At 34.6% G+C, this 22,115-nt stretch overlaps 2 protein-coding genes across 3 annotated transcripts in view; one reads left to right on the forward strand and one right to left on the reverse strand.

Annotated features, from left to right (window-relative positions):
* Positions 1-943: 943 nt before the first annotated feature.
* On the reverse strand, positions 944-14,894 carry LOC100374966 (membrane-bound acylglycerophosphatidylinositol O-acyltransferase mboat7-like). Of its 2 annotated transcripts, none has more exons than XM_002732260.3 (6): positions 14,675-14,894; positions 13,310-13,436; positions 10,286-10,445; positions 8,589-8,946; positions 7,402-7,575; positions 944-2,147 (listed from the first exon to the last, which is right to left on the reverse strand). In XM_002732260.3, exons 1-6 carry the CDS (start codon positions 14,884-14,886, stop codon positions 1,790-1,792), a joined length of 1,389 nt encoding a protein of 462 aa, XP_002732306.1. In that variant the 5' UTR covers positions 14,887-14,894; the 3' UTR covers positions 944-1,789. The 2 variants fall into 2 exon arrangements, with proteins under 2 accessions (XP_002732306.1, XP_085359119.1); XM_085502993.1 differs by lacking the exon at positions 14,675-14,894 and adding an exon at positions 13,921-14,037.
* A 1,801-nt stretch (positions 14,895-16,695) lies between these two features.
* Positions 16,696-22,115, forward strand: part of LOC100375412 (formin-like protein 3) — a 37,472-nt gene continuing 32,052 nt past the window's right edge. The window contains exons 1-3 of the mRNA XM_085502837.1: positions 16,696-16,900; positions 20,252-20,313; positions 20,572-20,658. Coding sequence (XP_085358963.1) covers positions 16,696-16,900; positions 20,252-20,313; positions 20,572-20,658 — 354 coding nt within the window. The remainder of the gene's footprint in view (positions 16,901-20,251; positions 20,314-20,571; positions 20,659-22,115) is intronic.

Genomic DNA, 22,115 nt, shown 5'->3' on the forward strand with positions numbered 1-22,115 from the left:
GAATGTCTAATAGTTTTGAATTATTCTGTGCACATTAATTAACCAATTTGCCAATTACCAGATTGTTTATTTCATACATTAGTTAGCTCAACTGGACCAGGTATCTGTAGATTGAGTTACTGGAAACACAGCATTTACTGGTATTTTATTTGCCAATTACCAGATTGTTTATTTCATACATTAGTTAACTCAACTGGACCGGGTATCTGTAGATAGAGTTACTGGAAACACAGCATTTACTGGTATTTTATTTGCCAATTACCAGATTGTTTATTTCATACATTAGTTAGCTCAACTGGACCGGGTATCTGTAGATAGAGTTACTGGAAACACAGCATTTACTGGTATTTTATTTGCCAATTACCAGATTGTTTATTCCATACATTAGTTAGCTCAACTGGACCGGGTATCTGTAGATTGAGTTACTGGAAACACAGCATTTACTGATATTTTATTTGCCAATTACCAGATTGTTTATTTCATACATTAGTTAGCTCAACTGGACCGGGTATCTGTAGATTGAGTTACTGGAAACACAGCATTTACTGGTATTTTATTTGACCTAATAAGTTAGCTAAAGTTATTTCATGCATACTGTTTGAGTAGTTGCAAGACTGATATTTGTTTTAGCATTTTAATTAGATAATTTGCATACTGGAACTTCCAATATAAGTGTACTGGTATCTTTGAAAGAGAGAGCGCAAGCATGTAAGACTTGCATACAGTTTCTTATTTAATTTTTGGTGTTATTTTTTCAATAAATTAAATATGTGAGTCTATAAATGGCGAAAGCTGGGTTACCAAAAAATTATTTCGACATAACCCGACTTTCTTTATTTACACACAAATATGAAAAAACACCAAAAAATAAACAAGAGACTGTATGCAAGTCTACAGGCATGTACATAGTCTATATCATGTATGCAATAATACATTTTACAAGTGAAGTATCACATGATTTAATGGTGAAAATAATTAAAAACTGGTACATTTGTCTTATCAAAAAATCAGATTTCCATTTAAAAAGAAATTGCAATATGATGATATCTTTTAGAACTGGTCATTTGTGACCAGGACTAATAATATTATGTGAAGCACAACTGTATATAATTCACACAATGAAAGTTTACCTGTATATACATAACAGTACCAACTTTACAATGTACTAGTATAAATAATAATTAATAAAATAATTACAAATAATTTTGACACATTTTGACACAGTGTACATTCATACAGATCACATTATCATATATTTTTGTACATCAATAATAGATATAATGATGATATTTGGAAAATTTCAACTGATATTTCTACTGTGAATGGGCAGCTCTGCTGAAATTCAGGTTATAGTGTTACATACAAAAAGAATCAATCTTTTGATTGGCTTGTGAACAAATTACAAATTCATACAACAATTATTCATGTGATCAGAAATTGTAAAACTCTGTCATGCTGTTTCACAGCCACTATTTGTATTGAAAATTCAAACTAAAAACACCAGGGTTACTTTCATGATGAACAGAAGCAAATTAGATGTGAATTTAATAAATAAATACACTTCACTGTACCGGGATACTTCCAAGATTACATTCTTCTAATTGTTCAGTGATGCTCGCAGCGTTGCCATGATAAAATATAATCAGAAAATTCTGAGGGTGGTTCATCTTTAGTTTTATCTTTAGAAATTCTCTTGACAAAAGATGACATTATATGATACTAACAATCACAATGCCACTACTATGGATATAAAGGGAGTTTACAGTCACAGTAGATTCTATGTTTTGTTTTATTTCTCTTTCTTTGCCTCATCAGTTTGGCTATCCAATTTCTTCTTCCTTGGTTTGAACAAGGTGCCAAATAGAATGAATATTGCACTATAAGCATGACCAATAAAATAAGTTGACTTCCAGTAATTAAGTGTATAGTCCATCTTAAGCAGCAGAAAACCCATGGATAAATATTCAAAACTGCGCATACGGAAAAACCAGTTGAGCCAATCAAAGATCTTTTCGTTACTCGGTCTACGGAATGCTTTGATCATGACATCTTCTGCCATCAGTATAATAGGTACAGTCATGAAGCTGAGGTAATAGCCAGGGTGAATACCATGCCAAAACGCGCTCACCAGCATTGTCAAAGATGTTCTGTAAAATAACAAGCCTTTGTTAATGATGCAGTCCCTGTTGAAATTAGGAGAAATTGTATTCATGCCTAAGATAAAGTAATACCAGTTTAGTCAAAAAATAAGATGTTTGCAGCAAGTCTGTCTTTTACCTAATGATAAATTGAATTGTTATGGACATGTATTGCCACATGCATAACACATGCAATCAAACTGAATATGCAAATCACTGGCCATGTGGCCAGGTAAATTGTTTCCGAATAAATTAGAAGTGCATAGACAGTAATAGACTAATGTAGTATCAACAAAATTCAGATTTATTGCAGGACAATTTGCAATCTACTATATGATCATAAATACAAGTAAAGTTCATGTCTCCACTATTGTAAACGTGAGCTAGCTTATTCATTATGGTGTTACCAAATGACACTGTTTCTAGCAATGTTTTCATGGTGGGAATTAAGGCACTTGGCAATTTGCTGAGAATGAAGCAGAAGTCAAATATGAATGTGTACCAAGTGACTAACATCATGCATATACAACTTTGACAACTCACACCCATAGTTGTAATCTGTTGTACGAGTTAGGAGGAAATGTTTCCACTCATGAATTCATTTGCACCCAGACTCAGTTATGTTATCCTAAATGATCTATGTTCATGTTTTTATATATATTTTGAATTTTTGACATTTAATACAAACTTTGAAAGAAATTCTTACAAATAAACATAGGCATCTATTATGATGAATGTGACGAAAATATGAAACTGAACACTAGACCAGCTCTGATCGAATCATGTATCCCTGCAAGCCAGAAAGCTATCTTTAAACAAATAACATGACAATATATTATTACATATGTACTGCAGTTTATTTTGATTCGTCCCTGAAATCAAAATTGGTATTTCCACACCCCATATGCAAATGAGGTCTGAGAGCAAACATAGTACCGTAAAATCTGTATTAGAAACCGCATCCCTAATAGAAGTCGCATCCATTCTATTTGAATAATTGAGAACCAAAAATTCATCATTTCTCATATGTGTAGATGCTCTAATAGAAGCCGCATCCCCTCTGTTGCATTGTACCATTTTAATAGAAGCCGCGGCTTCTAATACAGATTTTACAGTAGTCCCTTTAGGAGTATCGTTTTTCAAAACATAGCAAAAATAAACAATATTTAGAAGTACAATATTTTCCCTTTGGGGTACATGAATATACTTGCCGAGGGGAATGAAATTTGAACATGAGTAATGGTACTTATTTTGACTAAAACTAATTTGCATATCACCCATGCAATAATGTTTTCGGTTTTTTCACGGTCAATATGCAAATGAAAATGGTATTTCCATGGGCTACCAAACTATTTTTATTTGTTAAGCGTATTTTCATCTGCTATCTTTGTCCGGTTCAAATAGTTCAGCAACATTTTTGGCATGCTAGGTATACATCTCATGGAATACTACGATTGGGAGAACTTAATGCATGTTGACCACCTCGAAATTGAGTTATATAAACCTTGAAGGGCTCTCGTAAGATCCACCCACAGTTAAATCAATGATTACTATGAAGCCGCAATCATCAACAACGAGATACCATGAGGTTTCTGCTGGCGACGTTGCGGCGTTACTCAGCTCCAAATAAAGATTATCAAAGCCAAATGAGCAACGTTTTAACCGGTAACCAAGACTCATTCAATCCACGACCAGCAAGCAACATCACAAATGAAGTTGTAGCGTGACACTTTATCTAAATTAAGATTTTGTTAATTCATGCCAAGAGTCAAATCCGCTAAAATTGCATGCAGCTATTTCAACATGTTCTACAGAATTATGCCATAGGCATATATTTAGGCTTGGTGACATAGAATGAAAAAAATTTATATTGTAAATGGTGGGGTACCTTTTGTTAGTCTCAATAATTTTAAAAATCTGGGTTTAAAAAAGTGGCAAAATCAGCCATTTTGAATACATAGCTCCGCTGTTAGCAAGGCACATTTCAATTAAAGAACAGAAGATATCCTTAGAAAATGAACAATATGTATAGTATGTATAGCAATCGGACTTGCTGTTTTCAACAAGAATTCAAAAATATCACTTTTTATCAAAAATTACAAAAATATTCACCAAAATTAGTTAATTGAAGATATCATCACAAAATGAACAAATCTGAGACAGGTCAACATGTAGTACCTATATATGTAGTATCAAAGCAATCAGACTTGCGGTTTTTAACAAGAAGTCGAAAATATCACTTTTTACCAAAAATTACAAAAATATTCACCAAAATTAAGGAATTTAAGATATCACCATGAAATGAACAAATCTCAGAAACGTCCACATGTAGCATCTATATATGTAATATCAAAGCAATTGAACTTGTGGTTTTTAACAAGAAGTCGAAAATATCACTTTTTACCAAAAATGACAAAAATATCCACCAAAATTAGAGAATTTAAGATATCATCACAAAATGAACAAATCTGAGAAAGGTCCACATGTAGTACCTATATATGTAATATCAAAGCAATTGGACTTGCGATTTTTAACAAGAAGTCGAAAATATCACTTTTTACCAAAAATTACAAAAACATTCACCAAAATTAGAGAATTGAAGATATCATCGCGAAATGAACAAATCTGAGAAAGGTCCACATGTAGCATCTATACATGCAATATCAAAGCATTTTGACTTGCGGTTTTTAACAAGAAGTCAAAAATATCACTTTTTACCAAAAATGACAAAAATATTCACCAAATTTAGAGAATTGAAGATATCATCATGAAATGAACAAATCTAAGAGAGGTCTACCCCAGGTACATACACACCAAGTATCAAAGCATTCAGGCTTGTAGTTTTCAAGAAGAAGTTGAAAAAATAAAACATTGACACGGACGACGACGGACGGAGGGACGACGACGGACAATCACTCATATGATAAGCTTTGCTCGACAAAGTCGACAGCGGAGCTAATAACATGATGTATAACGAATATATAAAATTTGAATATAATCAGTCAAAGCATTTAAGAGATATGGCTCTAGAAGCCCAATCATTAAAACAAAATGACCACCAGTCAGCTATTTTGAATCCAATCTGAAAAATAAAATGACATGCATCAGGAACCTATAATGTCTAATGTATGTTATAAGTTTGAACAAAATCCATCCTTAAATGCAAGAAATGCTTGATATTTGATGTATAATGAATATTAAAAATTTGAACATAATCAGTCAAAATAAGTCAGACGTTCATTAAAACAAAATGTCCGCCAGACAGCCATTTTGAATCTGATCTGAAAAATAAAATGACGTGCATCAGGAACCCATAAAGGTCTCATGCCACTAATTAACCAATGGCTGCTCATAGCCCTCAATTTAAATGCCTAGCAGGAACCAATGACATTTTTTAATGTTATTATTCTCAGGTGTTCCCTGTTTGAATGCACGATCACCTGGGTCAGAGGTGAGACTAACATGTGGTCTTTTGTTTACTACTTAGCGGCTGTGTACCTGTGGGATTATTCCGTGTGTATTTGGATGTTCTAATCTTGGTGTTTTCCCAGGGATTTCTCTAGGTGCAGTCCAAATACAGTAGGTGTGTCTTGTTTACCTGAGTTTTGCAAAAGTTTGAGCTGGCCAACATGTGTGTTTTTTTCATTTGGTTGATTACAGGCATGTTGCTTTCCCATTTTAGAGCTATGTTTTCAACTTTGTTTATTATTTTCATATAGCAATCTCATCATATGTTAACATTGTCGTCTATGGAGTTTTAATTAGTGGTATGAGCACATAATGTCTAATGTATGTACCAAGTTTGAACAAAATCCATCCATAAATGCCAGAAATGCTTGATATTTGATGATTTTTTAGCACAAAAATGACCACCATTCTGCCATTTTGATTAGGATCGTCAAACCAATATATCTGTCTATCTATGACATAATGTATAATGAATATTTAAAATTTGAACATAATCTGTCAAAACAAGTCAGAGATATAGGTCTAGAAGCCCATTCATTAAAACAAAATGGCCACCAGTCGGCCATTTTGAATGTTATCTGAAAAACAAAATTATTTGCATCAAGGTCCCATAATGTCTAATGTATATACAAAGTTTGAACAAAATATATCTGTAAACAGCCGGGAAATGCTTGATTTTGATGATTTTTAGCACAAAAATGGTAGCCATTCGACCATCTTGAATCAGATCGTGAAACAAAATTGATGTGCATATGTATAATATCATATATGATGTATGTGTGAAGTTTGAATGTGATTGATACAGATACACACTGTTCGAACGGGCACTAAAAACAGAGTAATTATTTAACAATAAATCATATAATCCATTGTTTGAAGTAAAAGAAATATCAAACAAAGTTATTGAACAAAATTATTAAACATAATTATTACACAAAATCATGCTGAAAGTTATTTATCAATTTCAGTGTATGTGTAGTTTAGCATAAATGCAATACTCTGAATTTAGCAAGTACAACTTATAAAGAATTAATTTAATGTACGTAACCATTTCAAAGATTATTCAAACTTCAAATTAGAGACTAATTTAAGTTTGTTTTGTTTTTTCCCATGTACATCGTACGTGCTAATGTGAATTACAGATTTGTTTCCACTACTTTAAGTACTGTAAAATTTGTATTAGAAATCCTGGCTTCTATTAAAATGGTACAATGCAACAGAAGGGATGCGGCTTCTCTTAGAGCATCTACACATATGAGAAATGGTGAATTTTTGGTTCTCAATTGTTCAAAAAGAAGGTGTGCAGCTTCTACGGTAATAGTGTAATGATGCTTGTATTGATAGTGGCCATTTTGTCAGTATTATAACTTTTTATGTAATAATATATTTTCATGTTATTTGTTTGAAGATGGCTTTCTGGCTTGCAGGGATACATGATTGGATCAGAGATATTATGCTGAAAAAATTATATATTGTGAATGATTAGGTTATTTTCGGTGTACTGAATTATTTCAAAAATGTGGGTTTTAAAAAGAGTCATTGTGTTCTTAGGAATTGTTCTAAAAATAGCGATTTTTGAAAAATATTAGGATAAATTTTTCAAAATACATCACTGTAACACACAAAAGAATGCTATTTCATTGTGCCATTGTACGATTGTACATAATAAATCGATGAACGTTGTCGTTCTATTTTTGACAAACTTTCTCTAAAATACGCTTCTAAGTACCCAGAGTCTTGTAAAGTAAACTGCAACATGAAGGATGTCATTAATACATTTATGTCATTTATTTACCTCCATGCTTTACTTGGCACTCGTCTGTATATGTAGTTCGCCAACCACCACTGTACCGTCATATTCCAATATCTCATGGCATCTCGAAATGAGCTAGTGAAGTCACACTTGTATCCATTGATATTATTAATGGTTTCAAAACTATAATAATCATCAGAGCTAGTGTCTTTTTCTCTGTAATTTAAGAAGTTCAAAATGCATAAGATTAAGTACTGCTTAAGATGGTGAAGATAAATATTGATTAAACAAGAACACCAATATACAATTATAATAATTTTGAATTTTTCAGGATGACTGATCACAAATACAGCCAAAACAAAGTCACCTTGGATTTTCAGTTGTGAGACACGACAAAATAAATGCAGCCAATGATACATTTCGAGAATAAAAAAACAAAATAATACTACATATTCAAGTATTCAACTTTCTGATAAAAAAACGTGATTAGTATCAGCAACAATTTCTAGTACTTCTTGGATAATTGTGAATTATTAGTTGTCATCAGACATATCCCTCAATAGGATTTTTTTAACAATGTCTTCAAATTTCTGAAAGAATGTTTGAATAATTTGAGGTGAATATGAATTGAATGCCCATATGATCTAAAAATTCAGCTAATAGTTCATCAGCACGATTATGGTGAATTAGTGAGTTATCAACGACGATGACGTCTCCGGTCATGAGCAGAGTTTGCTGCGTCATGGAAAATTTTGAAAACAAATCTGTGTCAGGGGAAACCTTGACGATGTTTGCATGGCAAATCCCATGTTAATTAGCTATTTTTGATTGACATTCAATGAGATCGTTTGAACTTTGAATTTGATGGCTGGTTCAAGTTTATCCACTGTGTTTTTCCGTTGTCAATGTAATCAATATAAGTGCATTGGGAAATAGCATAATTTTATTGGGTGAGAGAAAGAAGCTGGTGAGACTGTGTCCCAATGTGTTCTATTCATTTCCAATGCATGTGGTCGGTGCCTTTGATTGCGTTTATTTTGTATTTGTATTTTTCGAAATGTATCACTGGCTGCAATTGTTTTGTCATGTCTCGCAACTGAAAGTCCAAGCTGACTTTGTTTTAGCTGTAATGCAATAAATATTCACAAATGATTTCAAAATGATTAGTATACAATGCAAGAGTTATTTTTTTTTTTTTTTTAGATCAGGACACGCAAGATAACTCTTACCTATTTTTTGGTAGTTCAACAGTTGGTCCTTGTGCACACTTGGGAAGGGTGTCTTTGGGATATGCTCCAAGAGTTGCCATGACGCAGATACACTCAGAGAGCACCCATGCTGCATACATGCGAGTACGAAACACAAAGAACATTGGAACCATGAAGAAAGTTTTGAACCAGTAACTGTAGGAGAAGAACTCATCAGTCACAGCAATGTCTATTGTGATGTAGTGTGAAGATACAATAAACATAGACCCATAGAGGGCAGCAAACTTTAGTCTATCAAAGAGCGGTCCCATTGTGTCTATTTTGCTGGATTTCTCATTGTGGATCATATCATAGTATGTTTTGTATTTGTAGTAAGGACCTGTAATAAAACACATTAACGATTACAATTTTAATGAAAGAAAATAAGACATCTTGATTTTATTGCATTAATGCTTACAGGTTCACTTATACCAACACTGCAACAAGTCCCAGATGCAGATTTCTACTCAATCCTCTATGCAAATCAGTTGGATTCAATGGTTTCAGAGAAGACATGATTTTATCTGTCATGGATAACTGTATCACTTAAACTATAGTAAAATGTTTTTCATGATACATATATATGCATGATTTTCTGTATGCATAGTGAACTAGATCAATATTGTTGGGTTCAGTGGTTTCAGAGAAGATATGACTTACCTGTCATAATACCAATATAACAGTATGCATTGTGAAATAGATCAATATTGTTGGGTTCAATGGTTTCAGAGAAGACATGACTTACCTGTCATAATACCAATATAACAGTATGCATTGTGAAATATATCAATATTGTTGGGTTCAATGGTTTTAGAGAAGACATGACTTACCTGTCATAATACCAATATAACAGTATGCATAGTGAAATAGATCAATATTGTTGGGTTCAATGGTTTCAGAGAAGACATGACTTACTTGTCATAATACCAATATAACAGTATGCATAAAGAAATATATCAATATTGTTGGATTCAATGGTTTCAAAAAAGACATGACTTACCTGTCATATTACCAATATAACAGTATGCATAGTGAAATAGATCAATATTGTTGGGTTCAATGGTTTTAGAGAAGACACGACTTACCTGTCATAATACCAATATAACAGTATGCATTGTTAAATAGATCAATATTGTTGTGTTCAATGGTTTCAGAGAAGACATGACTTACCTGTCATAATACCAATAAAACAGTATGCATTGTTAAATAGATCAATATTGTTGGGTTCAATGGTTTAAGAGAAGACATGACTTACCTGTCATAATACCAATATAACATTATGCATAGTGAAATAGATCAATATTGTTGGGTTAATGGTTTCAGAGAAGACATGACTTACCTGTCATAATACCAATATAACAGAATGCATTGTGAAATAGATCAATATTGTTGGGTTCAATGGTTTTAGAGAAGACATGACTTACCTGTCATAATACCAATATAACAGTATGCATAGTGAAATATATCAATATTGTTGGGTTCAATGGTATCAGAGAAGACATGACTTACCTGTCATAATACCAGTATAACAGTATGCATTGTGAAATATATCAATATTGTTGGGTTCAATGGTTTTAGAGAAGACATGACTTACCTGTCATAATACCAATATAACATTATGCATAGTGAAATAGATCAATATTGTTGGGTTCAATGGTTTTAGAGAAGACATGACTTACCTGTCATAATACCAATATAACAGTATGCATAGTGACATATATCCATAACTGATGGCTCATCTATAATGACTACAATTCTGGGTTTTTTATCACTATCTTGAATTGGAGGATTAATCTTTGCGGCATATGAATCATGGATCTCAAACGTCATGCCAACCATCTAGAAATAATTAAGAGATTTTTACACTACCCTGTAATCATTGTACTTGCATAGTAACTTCAAGTTTCAAGAATATCTGTGTTTTAAATCTGAAGAAAAAAATAACCTTACAAAGTTTAGCACACACATGTTTGGCCTTTTGATTCTGACTTAATCTGGTTGTGGAAATTGTAGACATTTAGTATTTTGTTCATTTATGACATGCATGCTTGGCACTTTAGTTCCCAAATTTTCATCTGGCTTTAGCCATGATAACCTTTTTGCATGTTGCCATCTTTACATTTATAACTTCAACTGTTGAAGCCTGGCATGAATGCCATATTTTTTTACTTTTTTGTGACTTTTTTGCTCTTGAATGCAGCTGTGGCATACATAGGTAAAATCTGGCTCAATGAATGAATTCTGTTTGTATTTGTAGAAATCACTTGAAATCAAAAGTTTCAGTATTTTGCCCTCAATATTACAGTTGCCAGTGACTGATTTACCTAATCTTATTTATTTAGCTGTGTTTCAGTTTTATGATTTTGTAGACACAAGCGTATATTTTATGGGGTCAAAAATATTTGTATTTATAAAAAAAAAAATAGAAATGTCCAGATTACCTGGAAAATTTTGATCAGGATGTTATGTTTCTAGCAATGCTTAGATACAGCGCTATAATGTTGTCTCTAGGTTCAGGCTAGGTTAGGCTAGGTTAGGCTATGTTCAACATCATTATCCTTCAAGTCATTATGGAGCTGTGTGTCATGGCATTATATATGTATCGCAAGGTGCTATCCTTGTATCAACCAATTCAGGTTGAACACAATCCACTGTGCACAGTAATGTAGACAATAAGGTAGATCACATGACAATTGTCATTGGGTTATTAAGTGCATGCATGGAGCTAAAATCCCCTGGTAACATAAATAAAAATAAAATAACATTCTGCTGTAATGTTACAGTGTTACATTACAATACAATGCAATGTTAAAGCACAATTAGCCATTTTTGTGGGAAAAAAGCTGGTGAACCAACATTCATATATTGACCGAGTGTAAAATGACTTTATAAAATATTTGCAGCTTGCAAATCCATAACTGGGGCCAGTAATTTTGCAATGCCACCTTTCATCACAGCTATTGCATTTCTGTCATGAAAATTATTCTTCTATCGTTGGAAAAATAAAAATTCTCTCTATTTCAAGCCCACCGCAATACCCATATAGTGAGATATTCCAACCTCCACAACTTGCTGAATGATAACTTTGACCATGATTGATGAGCGTCTCGTCTGATAAGAAAGCATGATTTGACCTTATGATGAAACACTAGTAGTGATGTCATTCTTAGCCAATCAGTAAAGCAGATGTTTAAAGATGATTGAAAGACTGTAAAACAAAAGCATCGTGTGTCATTGCAGCAGAGTTGTTTGCCGCAACCCCATTTTTCGTGTCTCTTTATTGTGATTAGACATGAATTAAAAGTGCCAAGCTGAGTAAAAGTAAAGTGAAGTAAAAGTCAAAATTGTGTGCAACAACATCGACAAACTTTAGGACGAAGCTGTAGGGATTTTGTTCAGTGGCAACACTGCAGTGACGCCGACTTGGACTTTGGAGGTTTAACTTTAATGAAGATGGTGATGAAGTACAAATAGAGATCTGAGAAATGTTTCCTATGAACTTTTGTAATTTTTACTGTTCAGCAGTCTTTGTAAACCAACTGCATTCAAACCAAATAATATTAAATCGTGAGCAAATAGTAAGTAAAACAACTTAGGTAAACTAACATATACACCTGAAAATCGATGCTTCAAATAGTCACCAAGTTTGTTTATAAACAAAGCAAACAAAAGAAGTGACACGATAGAACTGGGTTGAACCCCACATAGACATTTAAACGTTTCCATTACCCCTTTTGGGCCTCATACACAAGACTTTATATTTTTATACATAGACTGTAAAACTTTGAAAAAGCGACCATGAAGACCAATTTTTAGCAATTTAAAGATTAACATATAATGATTAATATGGTTGAATGCTTTTACAAAATTGACAAACACACAATAAAGTCTGCTCTTAGGAGTAAAATATCTATTTATGACAATGTTTAATATAAACATATTATCTAGTGAAATCTTGATTTTCGTTCAAAGGACAATTTTTTTCAACCCGTTTGTTCAATCTGGTATAAATAATAGATATATATAATAGAAGCAAATATTTTACCCAGCAGTGACAATAATGTAATTTCCCTATACTTATTACATTGTCAATTCCATCCTTTTTTGTGTAACGGTACAATCAACCCAATACCCAATCACATGGAAAGTAACCAGCAGAATATAACTTGAATAATTTAACTAGTAAAACTGTGATTTCAGTTATGATATGAAGTATTAAAAAAATCAACAATCAGGATTGCATCTGCTAACATCCCCAACAATCAGGATTGCATCTGCTAACATCCCCAACAATCAGGATTGCATCTGCTAACATCCCCAACAATCAGGATTGAATGTGTTAGCATTACCAATGATCAGGATTGGATACATGTACATGTAGGTTACATTGACAAATAAAAAATTAAAAAATTACAAGTCCCTCTTAAATCAAATTACTGTTCGGGTTTTCTATGAAATCATTACTCTCAACAAACGTTAGTAGCTACTCGGCTTAACACAGATAGGCACTCCAAACATTCTTGTGCCGATTACATTTTGGGTTATAAAAAAAACTTGCACTACAAATTATGAAACATTATGGCAACAAGACTCCCAATCAAAGCTGATCACATGACATAATTACAGATACAGAACATGACGTACATGAATCGATGCATTCAGCCTTTTGACAACTGTATCAACAAAAACAGAAAAAAACCTACCTTGAGTGTGAGTAACAACTGCACAGCATTAGCGAATGAGGGAGGGTACGGCAAACCAATAAAATGAACCATACGAAAGAATGCAATATATCCAAAGCACCAAGCAAATGTCAGCTTGTGACAATGTCTGTAAACAATGTATGTAAATATGAGATGTCTAGCAATTACACAGGTTTTCTAGACAAATCTTAGATTGTTAGGCTCTATCACTGGTATACGAGAAGCCCAGAACCTTTAATTATTATTTTATTGTAACAATAACAGTATCATATTCAATGAGATTTCAAACCTATAAGAGATGTTATTTGCAATCTAAGACATAAGGAGTTTGTTAGACCAAAAAAAAGATTTGTTTCTGGTCCAAAGTTTCTTAAAAAAATTTTGAGGTGACGCAATTTTTTTGAAAACATCAAAAAAGCCAATTTGGGAATGAACATTAACAAGTTATTAACTAGGAGCAGGCACATCTCACCTTTTTTTCTTTGCTTTAAATAAAAAAAAAGTTTTAAGTGGTGCCTATTGAACCATGGAGGTACAAAAATGTATAAACACCTTTGGCTTTAGCGTCATCAACAATGAAATTAATGTTGCAATATTGTAGCAACCCTTACCCAGGAGAGTGGTTGAAAGCATGTTTTTTTGGCTTCATGAAATATTTGGAGCAGCTTGCTAATCCATAACTAGGGCAGGCAATTTTGCAATGTCACATCGATGACTTGACCTCAATGATGAAACACTAGTAGTTCTGCCAACCGTTAATTATTCATAAATGAAGTCAATTTGTGCAGTTTTCTTGATTTATTCTGCAGATATAGGTAAAATATAGGTAAGGCTTTGGCGAAATTTGAAAGAACAACTAATATTCTTCAACCTGGTGTTTTTTATAGATTTTATTTTTCATTCTGTTCATCTGTTTTTTACAGTTTAAAAAATATGAGCTTGGTGGAGCCTTCATCCCCTGTCTATTTCTTACACTAGATACCAGCCGATACACCACCACCCCCCACCCCCCACTCATAGGGACTGCGTGGGTTGATCATAGTTTCTGGGCTCCCTGTGATACATGTACAATTAGTTGTTTACAGTAATTTATTTAACAGATGTAACATAAATATCTATATGAACTGAATGCTCACCCACCAAACACCAGTGTAGCACATTTTAATTTTATAGTATTTTTTTCCTAGTTCAAATCATGGAAGTACAAATGAACTCGAAATAAATGGCCTTGATACCGAAACAAAGGTATCAGAGTTGCAGGCTGATCTGCTGGCTTTTATCTAATTGCTGAATGATGACGTGGTTGCTATGGTAATTTAGGTGATGTGTTGTCATTCGTCCATGGACGTATGAACCATGACCTACCTCCAGCCCGCTACCTTGACGATCACACATGTCCCAATAGTTGTGACAATTGAATGTAGAATGTGGTAATGGCATAGTGACGCAACCAAGGCGATTCCCACACTACTGCTGACTATCTTTTTACTGGTTGGACTTTTAGCATGTTTTACTAAATGGCCTACTGGCAGAGAAAATAGCAGAACACACATATAAATGAACTCATCCGGCGACATATTGGATCTCGTATTTTATCGCTAGGGTGAGATGTCTCGCGAAACGCGAGACTTTTTAGGCACAACCTGTTGAGGAGCGAATCAGCCAATTTTAGATGTAACCCGGAAACTAGTTGTAGAAGAAACTTTAACTGGTTCAACAGGAACTACGCAGAAGAACACAAAGATAACACAAAGTAAACAATACTGAGTTTAGAGGATCTGCGTTCACAGGGCACTTATAACAAAATTCAAAGCAATTTTAATTTCAAATTTTACACCAAACTCCTAATGTATTTGTTGTGTATTTGCTTCTATGGCTGCTATTACAATACCACAATATTAGCGTAATGACTTATTGTCTTGTCAGTTACGGGTTGGTGCTTGTTTTAAAGTGAGCGGGTCGTGTCCTGAGCACGCGCGGTAGTTGAGTCCTAATCGATGATAACAACCCACCTAAAAACGCGAAGGCTCATGGGTAGGCTTTTGTAAACAATGACACGCTATAGCCGTCTATCGCATTCGCAGGTGACGATTCCCTTGCATTAAATGTAACATCCAGCATACCATGAACACTACTGTCCCTTTGCTCAGTGTAATATTAATTAGAATTAACTAACAATTTCTGAATTCTAACATCCATTTTGATTTACAAAATATGTATATTTATAAAACGTTCTCGCGACCACAACTTAATACTATTCAATGTTCAATTGGAAGTTTGTATACCTCATTTTACATTTTGCTATTTTCTCGAATCTGAACTATTTGTTATGAATATTGTGTGAATGTAAACGACTTGTGAATGGGACAGTGTTGGTTGTGGTTATGAATTATTAGAAAATTCTGATACTCTCAGCGCATTCCTTTCATCTATATACATTTATACGGCAACGTATAAATCCAGGAGCGTAGCATGCAGCGACGTTAAATATATATAACAACTGATTCTTACCTTAATTTTTACTATTTTTTGTTAATAAGTTCCTTGAGCATTTTTTTAAATTGTAAGAATTTTATTAAAAGAAAGTCACACAAGTTCAATGGCATGGACATTGTCAGTTGAAAATCATGACACAAAAATATAATGATAATGGATGTATGTATTCGAGTTTTGGAATGTCATGTGACGTATCAGGGGTCTCAGTTAACGGTTTTATAGAACATACGCTATCGACATAGTGGATGCCGATGGCCACAAATGATACCGACATTGCCGCATTCCTATTATGTTGTGGAATAGGTGTATCAGCGAGAGATGTTATGGTGCACCATGGAACTATAAACCCCGTTCCATGGGTGCACGTAGAAGTCAGCTCTGTGTATTTAAGTAGTTCAATTATATTAATTACCATGACTACACACAAATGTTAGCAGCCGCACAGTTGCTTATCGATATGCCAATTAGTACATGCCAGTTAATTTGTAACTTGGTCGTTCGCTGATTATTCTGGAGCTTGTAAAACACGAACGAGTATCCAATACAACTGTGTAATACGTATATTAAGTATTATATTTAACAGTCACATTAACGGGATATTTGATTTCACATATATCTATATTACTTCCTTATATTAAATTGGGGTTGTTTTCATCCGGGTAATATTGCTATTTTACGAGATTGAAGGTACATGCACGAATGCATGAACTTTGTACTGACACTGAGTATCACGGAGTTTATTGTATTGCTAATAGGTGGATTTTCACCGTCATCGCCATTCGCGCAACTTTTACGTGCGCGGATACACGCTGGAACAGCGGAGTTTTCTTTATTTTCCAGTCGTCGTTTAACAGAAATGATTAGGTAGTTTTAGGATTGCCCTGATTGAAATGGTTAAGGATAAACAAGCGGCTGGATTCGATTCGAGTGCCGAGCTTAACGGCGTTGGCGGCGGACGTAGAACACCAATGGCTGCAGTTAATTCGATGACCACAATGGCAGCATTGCCGCCTGCCAGCCAACCAGCTTACAATCCCCCTGAAGATGTCGATACCACTAAACTTGGAATAAACGAAGCGGAAATTTCAAAATTTGGTAAGAATAATATGACAAACTTTGATATAAGCTCTGACTGCCACGTAATACATATACACATGTGCCAATAATATGTACACAAAAGGTGTGGTCAAGTCGTGTCAATGTTTACATACAGTGTTTGTCGCATTAAAACACTTATTGAATAGGTTACATTTGCAGAAAACAAGCGATACATTTGTTGTGGTACTTCTATTTTTTTGTAAAACCATATCATACAATGGAACGCCATCTTCATGAAATAAATCAAGTTTAGAAGGTTCTATCATCTCTGCTTTATTCCTGGTAATCGTGTAGTAATTTTGTACAAATCGTAACGATTTTAGATTAAAATTTTCAAATACAACCAAATACTTAACGACAAGTGACTAAATATCGAGAAAGTCAGCAATAACTTGATGAAAGTGCTGTTCGAAGTACACAATAACATTTGTGGAGTATGCATGTTGCCTTTTATATACTGAAACATTGGGAATGGTGATAATCAGATATTGAAGACGAAATAGGTCCTCTGTGTGCAGCACTAATAAATACGCATTATATGCAAATCACTAGTAATTAGTATAAAAATGCATTCAATGCGAGTATTATTGGTACATTGCTGTAAATAACACAATTGTCTGTCTACTCATAATATTTTAGGAAGTTGGTCATAAATCGCATGACAATGTTCATTGGTTTACTGTGTACAATCATGAAGCTACTGTCCCATGTCAAAATAAAATAGATCTTTTTTTGAGAAACTTGTCCTAATATTTTTCAAAAACCGTCCTAATATTTTTCAAAATTGTTTAGACATTTCCATAGTCTAAGAATACGATGTTAAAAATTGCATTTCAACATATTTTAAAACCCAGATTTGTTAAATAATTCAGGACAGCAACAAGTACCATGAGATTAGCATTATTTCAGCCTATGTCACAAACCTAGAATTTAAGCTATGGCATAACATTCCTACCATAGGCCAAAATGCGAACAACCAACTAAAATACAACATACATTTTCTCCAAAATTAGGCTGGTTTCCCCCATTTTTTTCAAGCCAATAGCCTTATATTGACCTGGAGTACATTATATCGTAAAGTTCCAAGTCAATATCGAACACAACTCAACGACTTCGACGCTTTGATGGTCTGCCAATTATGTTTACTCTATTAAGCCTATTTGAAATTTTGTTTATAAACTAGCTTTAAATTAACGGAAATAGCCTTTGATAAATGCACAGACAGCAGTTTTTGGGATTGCGGCTTGGTTTTAGTAGGGCAATTATTAAATTAGTTGTTTTGTAAATCAACCTTCATGAATACATGTATCGAAGAAACGAACAAAAAAGTTATGAATTAATCTCATTATCTGACGATGCAGGGTTTACTGGGTTTAAGAAATATCAAATACTTCCACGCAACGGTTTTATTTGAGAGTGTGTCTTTTAATATTTAATGTTTGTTTGTATAAACAAAAGCATCAAACATATCAATACGACCCGAATATTCAGACTTCACAGGACAATATCAGTATCTAAACTGCAGTGTCAGTACACTGATGCCCAGACTGCAGTGTCAGTACACTGATTCCCAGACTGCAGTGTCAATACACTGATGCCCAGACTGCAGTGTCAGTACACTGATGCCCAGACTGCAGTGTCAGTACACTGATTCAATGACTGCAGTGTCAGTACACTGATTCCCAGACTGCAGTGTCAGTACACTGATTCCCAGACTGCAGTGTCAGTACACTGATTCCCAGACAGCATGCAGTGTCAGTACACAGATTCCCAGACTGCAGTGTCAGTACACTGATTCCCAGACTGCAGTGTCAGTACACTGATTACCAGACTGCAGTGTCAGTACACTGATTTCCAGACTGCGGTGTCAGTACACTGATTCCCAGACTGCAGTGTCAGTATCCTGATTCCCAGACTGCAGTGCAGTACACTTTTTCCCAGACTGCAGTGTCAGTACACTGATTCCCAGACAGCATGCAGTGTCAGTACACTGATTCCCAGACTGCAGTGTCAGTACACTGATGCCCAGACTGCAGTGTCAGTACACTGATTCCCAGACTGCAGTGTTAGTACACTGATTCCCAGACTGCAGTGTCAGTATACTGATGCCCAGACTGCAGTGTCAGTACACTGATTCCCAGACTGCAGTGTCAGTACATCGATTCCCAGACTGCAGTGTCAGTACACTGATGCCCAGACTGCAGTGTCAGTACACTGATTCCCAGACTGCAGTGTCAGTACACTGATTCCCAGACTGCAGTGTCAGTACACTGATGCCCAGACTGCAGTGTCAGTACACTGATTCCCAGACTGCAGTGTCAGTACACTGATGCCCAGACTACAGTGTCAGTACACTGATTCCCAGACTGCAGTGTCAGCACACTGATTCCCAGGCTGCGGCCATTTCCGTTATAAAACTGTGTATTTGACGATGGCGACGAGGACGTATAATTAAACCTATAAACCCGCCTTTAAAACAATCTATACACACTAAATACTGTAGTGTTTTATCGTGAAATTGTTTAAAATCGTTGATTTTTGCCCATATTTCTTCTGCTTTGGGAGATCTATTTAGCGTTCACCCTATGTACATGATTTGTATGAAATGAGCATTGATAGAAGTGACATTGAAAAACATCATACTGTTACAAGACAATCTGGACGCATAGCTAATTGTTGGAATGCCCAGATTTGGGTTTATGGGATGCAAGATAGTTTTTGGTATATATGACATGCATTTTTGTAGGCACAAAATATATGTGGGAATCACAAAATAATTCTAGCCAGTAGGAAGGGCACCTGACAAATTGACACTATCCTAGGTAAGACCCCTAAAGTAATATTACACTTTAAATTGATCTCATCAGACATCCCCCCTCCGCAAGCATTTATAATTAAAGCAACCGAACCCTCTAATCAATTGTTATTTTCACCTCAGAGTTCATCCTATTGTCCAAGTTTATTTGTATAGATATGTACTGTGACCAAAACTATGCGAATTATTTATACATAATATGACACACTTCAGACTTAATCTTATTCCGTGCAGATCGTTATCTATGTCATGTCATCGTAGTGAACTATATTCGATTACTGACCATGTACTGTCATTTGACCGCGCCATTAAAACTTCTCTGCTGAAAGTATTCATGCTATAATTACGATGACGTCATAGTGAACGTTATATTATGCCAGACATCATTGCACATTGCGTTTGTGTGTCAATGTGAGCCACCGTATTCCGCCAATTCTGTACACTGTCCTTCCATATATGAAATGAACACATTATATGAATTATGAATTAATTATGGCAATCTCGATAAATCTTAATATTGTATTTTTTTTCAGATACGCGGTCTATTCCTTTACCAAGTCATGCAACTGTCAACAGGCGGTTCGAGAAGTACATAGTAAGTACACAATGGCAATAAAATAAAATAAAATAAAATATAATGACTTCCAGAATTGATGTATGATGTGACACGTGTTGTACGAACTCAACTTGATACGCTCTAGCTCGGAAATTGTTGCGTCTCTTTATATAATTTTAACATTATTTAGTCAATATTATATTATTATTACCCATGTTTTATACCTTTTTTAAATAATAATCACTATATAGACTAAACATATGCAATCTCACTGTGCACATCTATTATCCCGTACAGATGAAACAAGGTGATATTTCAGACGAAAAACGGAAACATCTACGTGAAACAACAATTCATGAAAAATGGAGATTGTTATCGGAATCGGTAAGTGCACATGCAGCTGAATGTAGATCGTTATCGTGTTACATTCCAAGGCCTATAACCATCACGGTGTGCGTGTGGACCAATTTTGATATAAAATTGGTACATAGGCCCAACTGAATATCCTCGCTGGGTGATATCTCCACTGTTACAGTATAAGTAAGAGATACAGCGTTGGAATATAAAATCCGATAGAAGATATACTTTGAAGGAGTCTGCACAAAGATTGGCACATACATGTATATCTTCGAATTAATAAAATGAATAAACTTGATCGAGGTAATTGTATATATGTATTGCACATGTTTGTGCTGTAAATTAAAATAGTATATTTGAATATTTAGCTGGATCGCGACGATACAATTATCATGGGAACTTCATGTAGGATCTGATTCTGATTTATATTAATGATCGCAATGGTCGTCGCACCGTGTCGTGTTCGTTGACATGGGTCCCATGCAACATATACAACACGTGTAAGAGCTTTGCGTGCTGCAAAAAGGCACAAGTGCCAAAAGTGTTATTTTTATTAAAACAAGACACCTGTATTTAATAATATGGTTAAATAATTCAACGGCGTTATTGATAGTGACAGTTTAGTACCTCCAATCGGGCGTGGTCATAACTGTTAACAATCAGTCATGGCGATGTGTACGTTTTTATTGCTCAATTAGCATTATCAACAGTATAGACGAGCGACTGGTACGTGCGTTATCACTACTTGTGATTCTGGTATCGCATTGTATCCGTTAAGGCACGTTCCATGCCGGATAGGGGTAAATGTACAAAATGAGTGTTGTTGTTGTTGCTGTTGTTGTTGTTGTTGTTGTTGTAAATCATGTGAATATATTGACACGTATAGGATTGTGTTCTATGCGAGATTATTACCAATCCAATGCTATTCTTCACCTGCTCAATTAGACTTTAGACACTACCGTACTTTGTATTATTTCTTATTACAAGAAAATTCGATAAAGACGTAAAATATATTAATATACATCTGTTACCGTAAGTTACCATAAGTTACAGCGTGCAGTAATTTCGCGGTATTTTACGGGGTATTTTCGTCCTACCATATTAGGAGTTCCAAATATGGAATGATTACGCGCGTGAGCGTCCTCTAATAATAAAAACAAACATGGCTGCCACCAGGGTTTGACTGGACACCACACAAAGAAGTTCGATAATTATGTTCTAAACTTTTTGATGTATCATTGGGAGGAAAATAATAATAAGGTTATTACGAGAATACCTCAAAGTATGCACTCAGACTGCGCGTCGGTCGATACTCCCGCTGTACTGTCTTCGTGCATACTTTTCGGTATCCTCGTAATAGCCTCGTATTATATGGCTGGGAGTTTACATAGCTGTATCACAGCAATTACCAAAAAAATACCCGAGTGTGTAAAAACCTCCACCATGGATATAGAATACACTGTTATACGCACCAACTTTTAAAA

This window comes from Saccoglossus kowalevskii, chromosome 8, assembly GCF_978046115.1.
Source record: "Saccoglossus kowalevskii chromosome 8, keSacKowa6.1, whole genome shotgun sequence".
NCBI lineage: Eukaryota > Metazoa > Hemichordata > Enteropneusta > Harrimaniidae > Saccoglossus > Saccoglossus kowalevskii.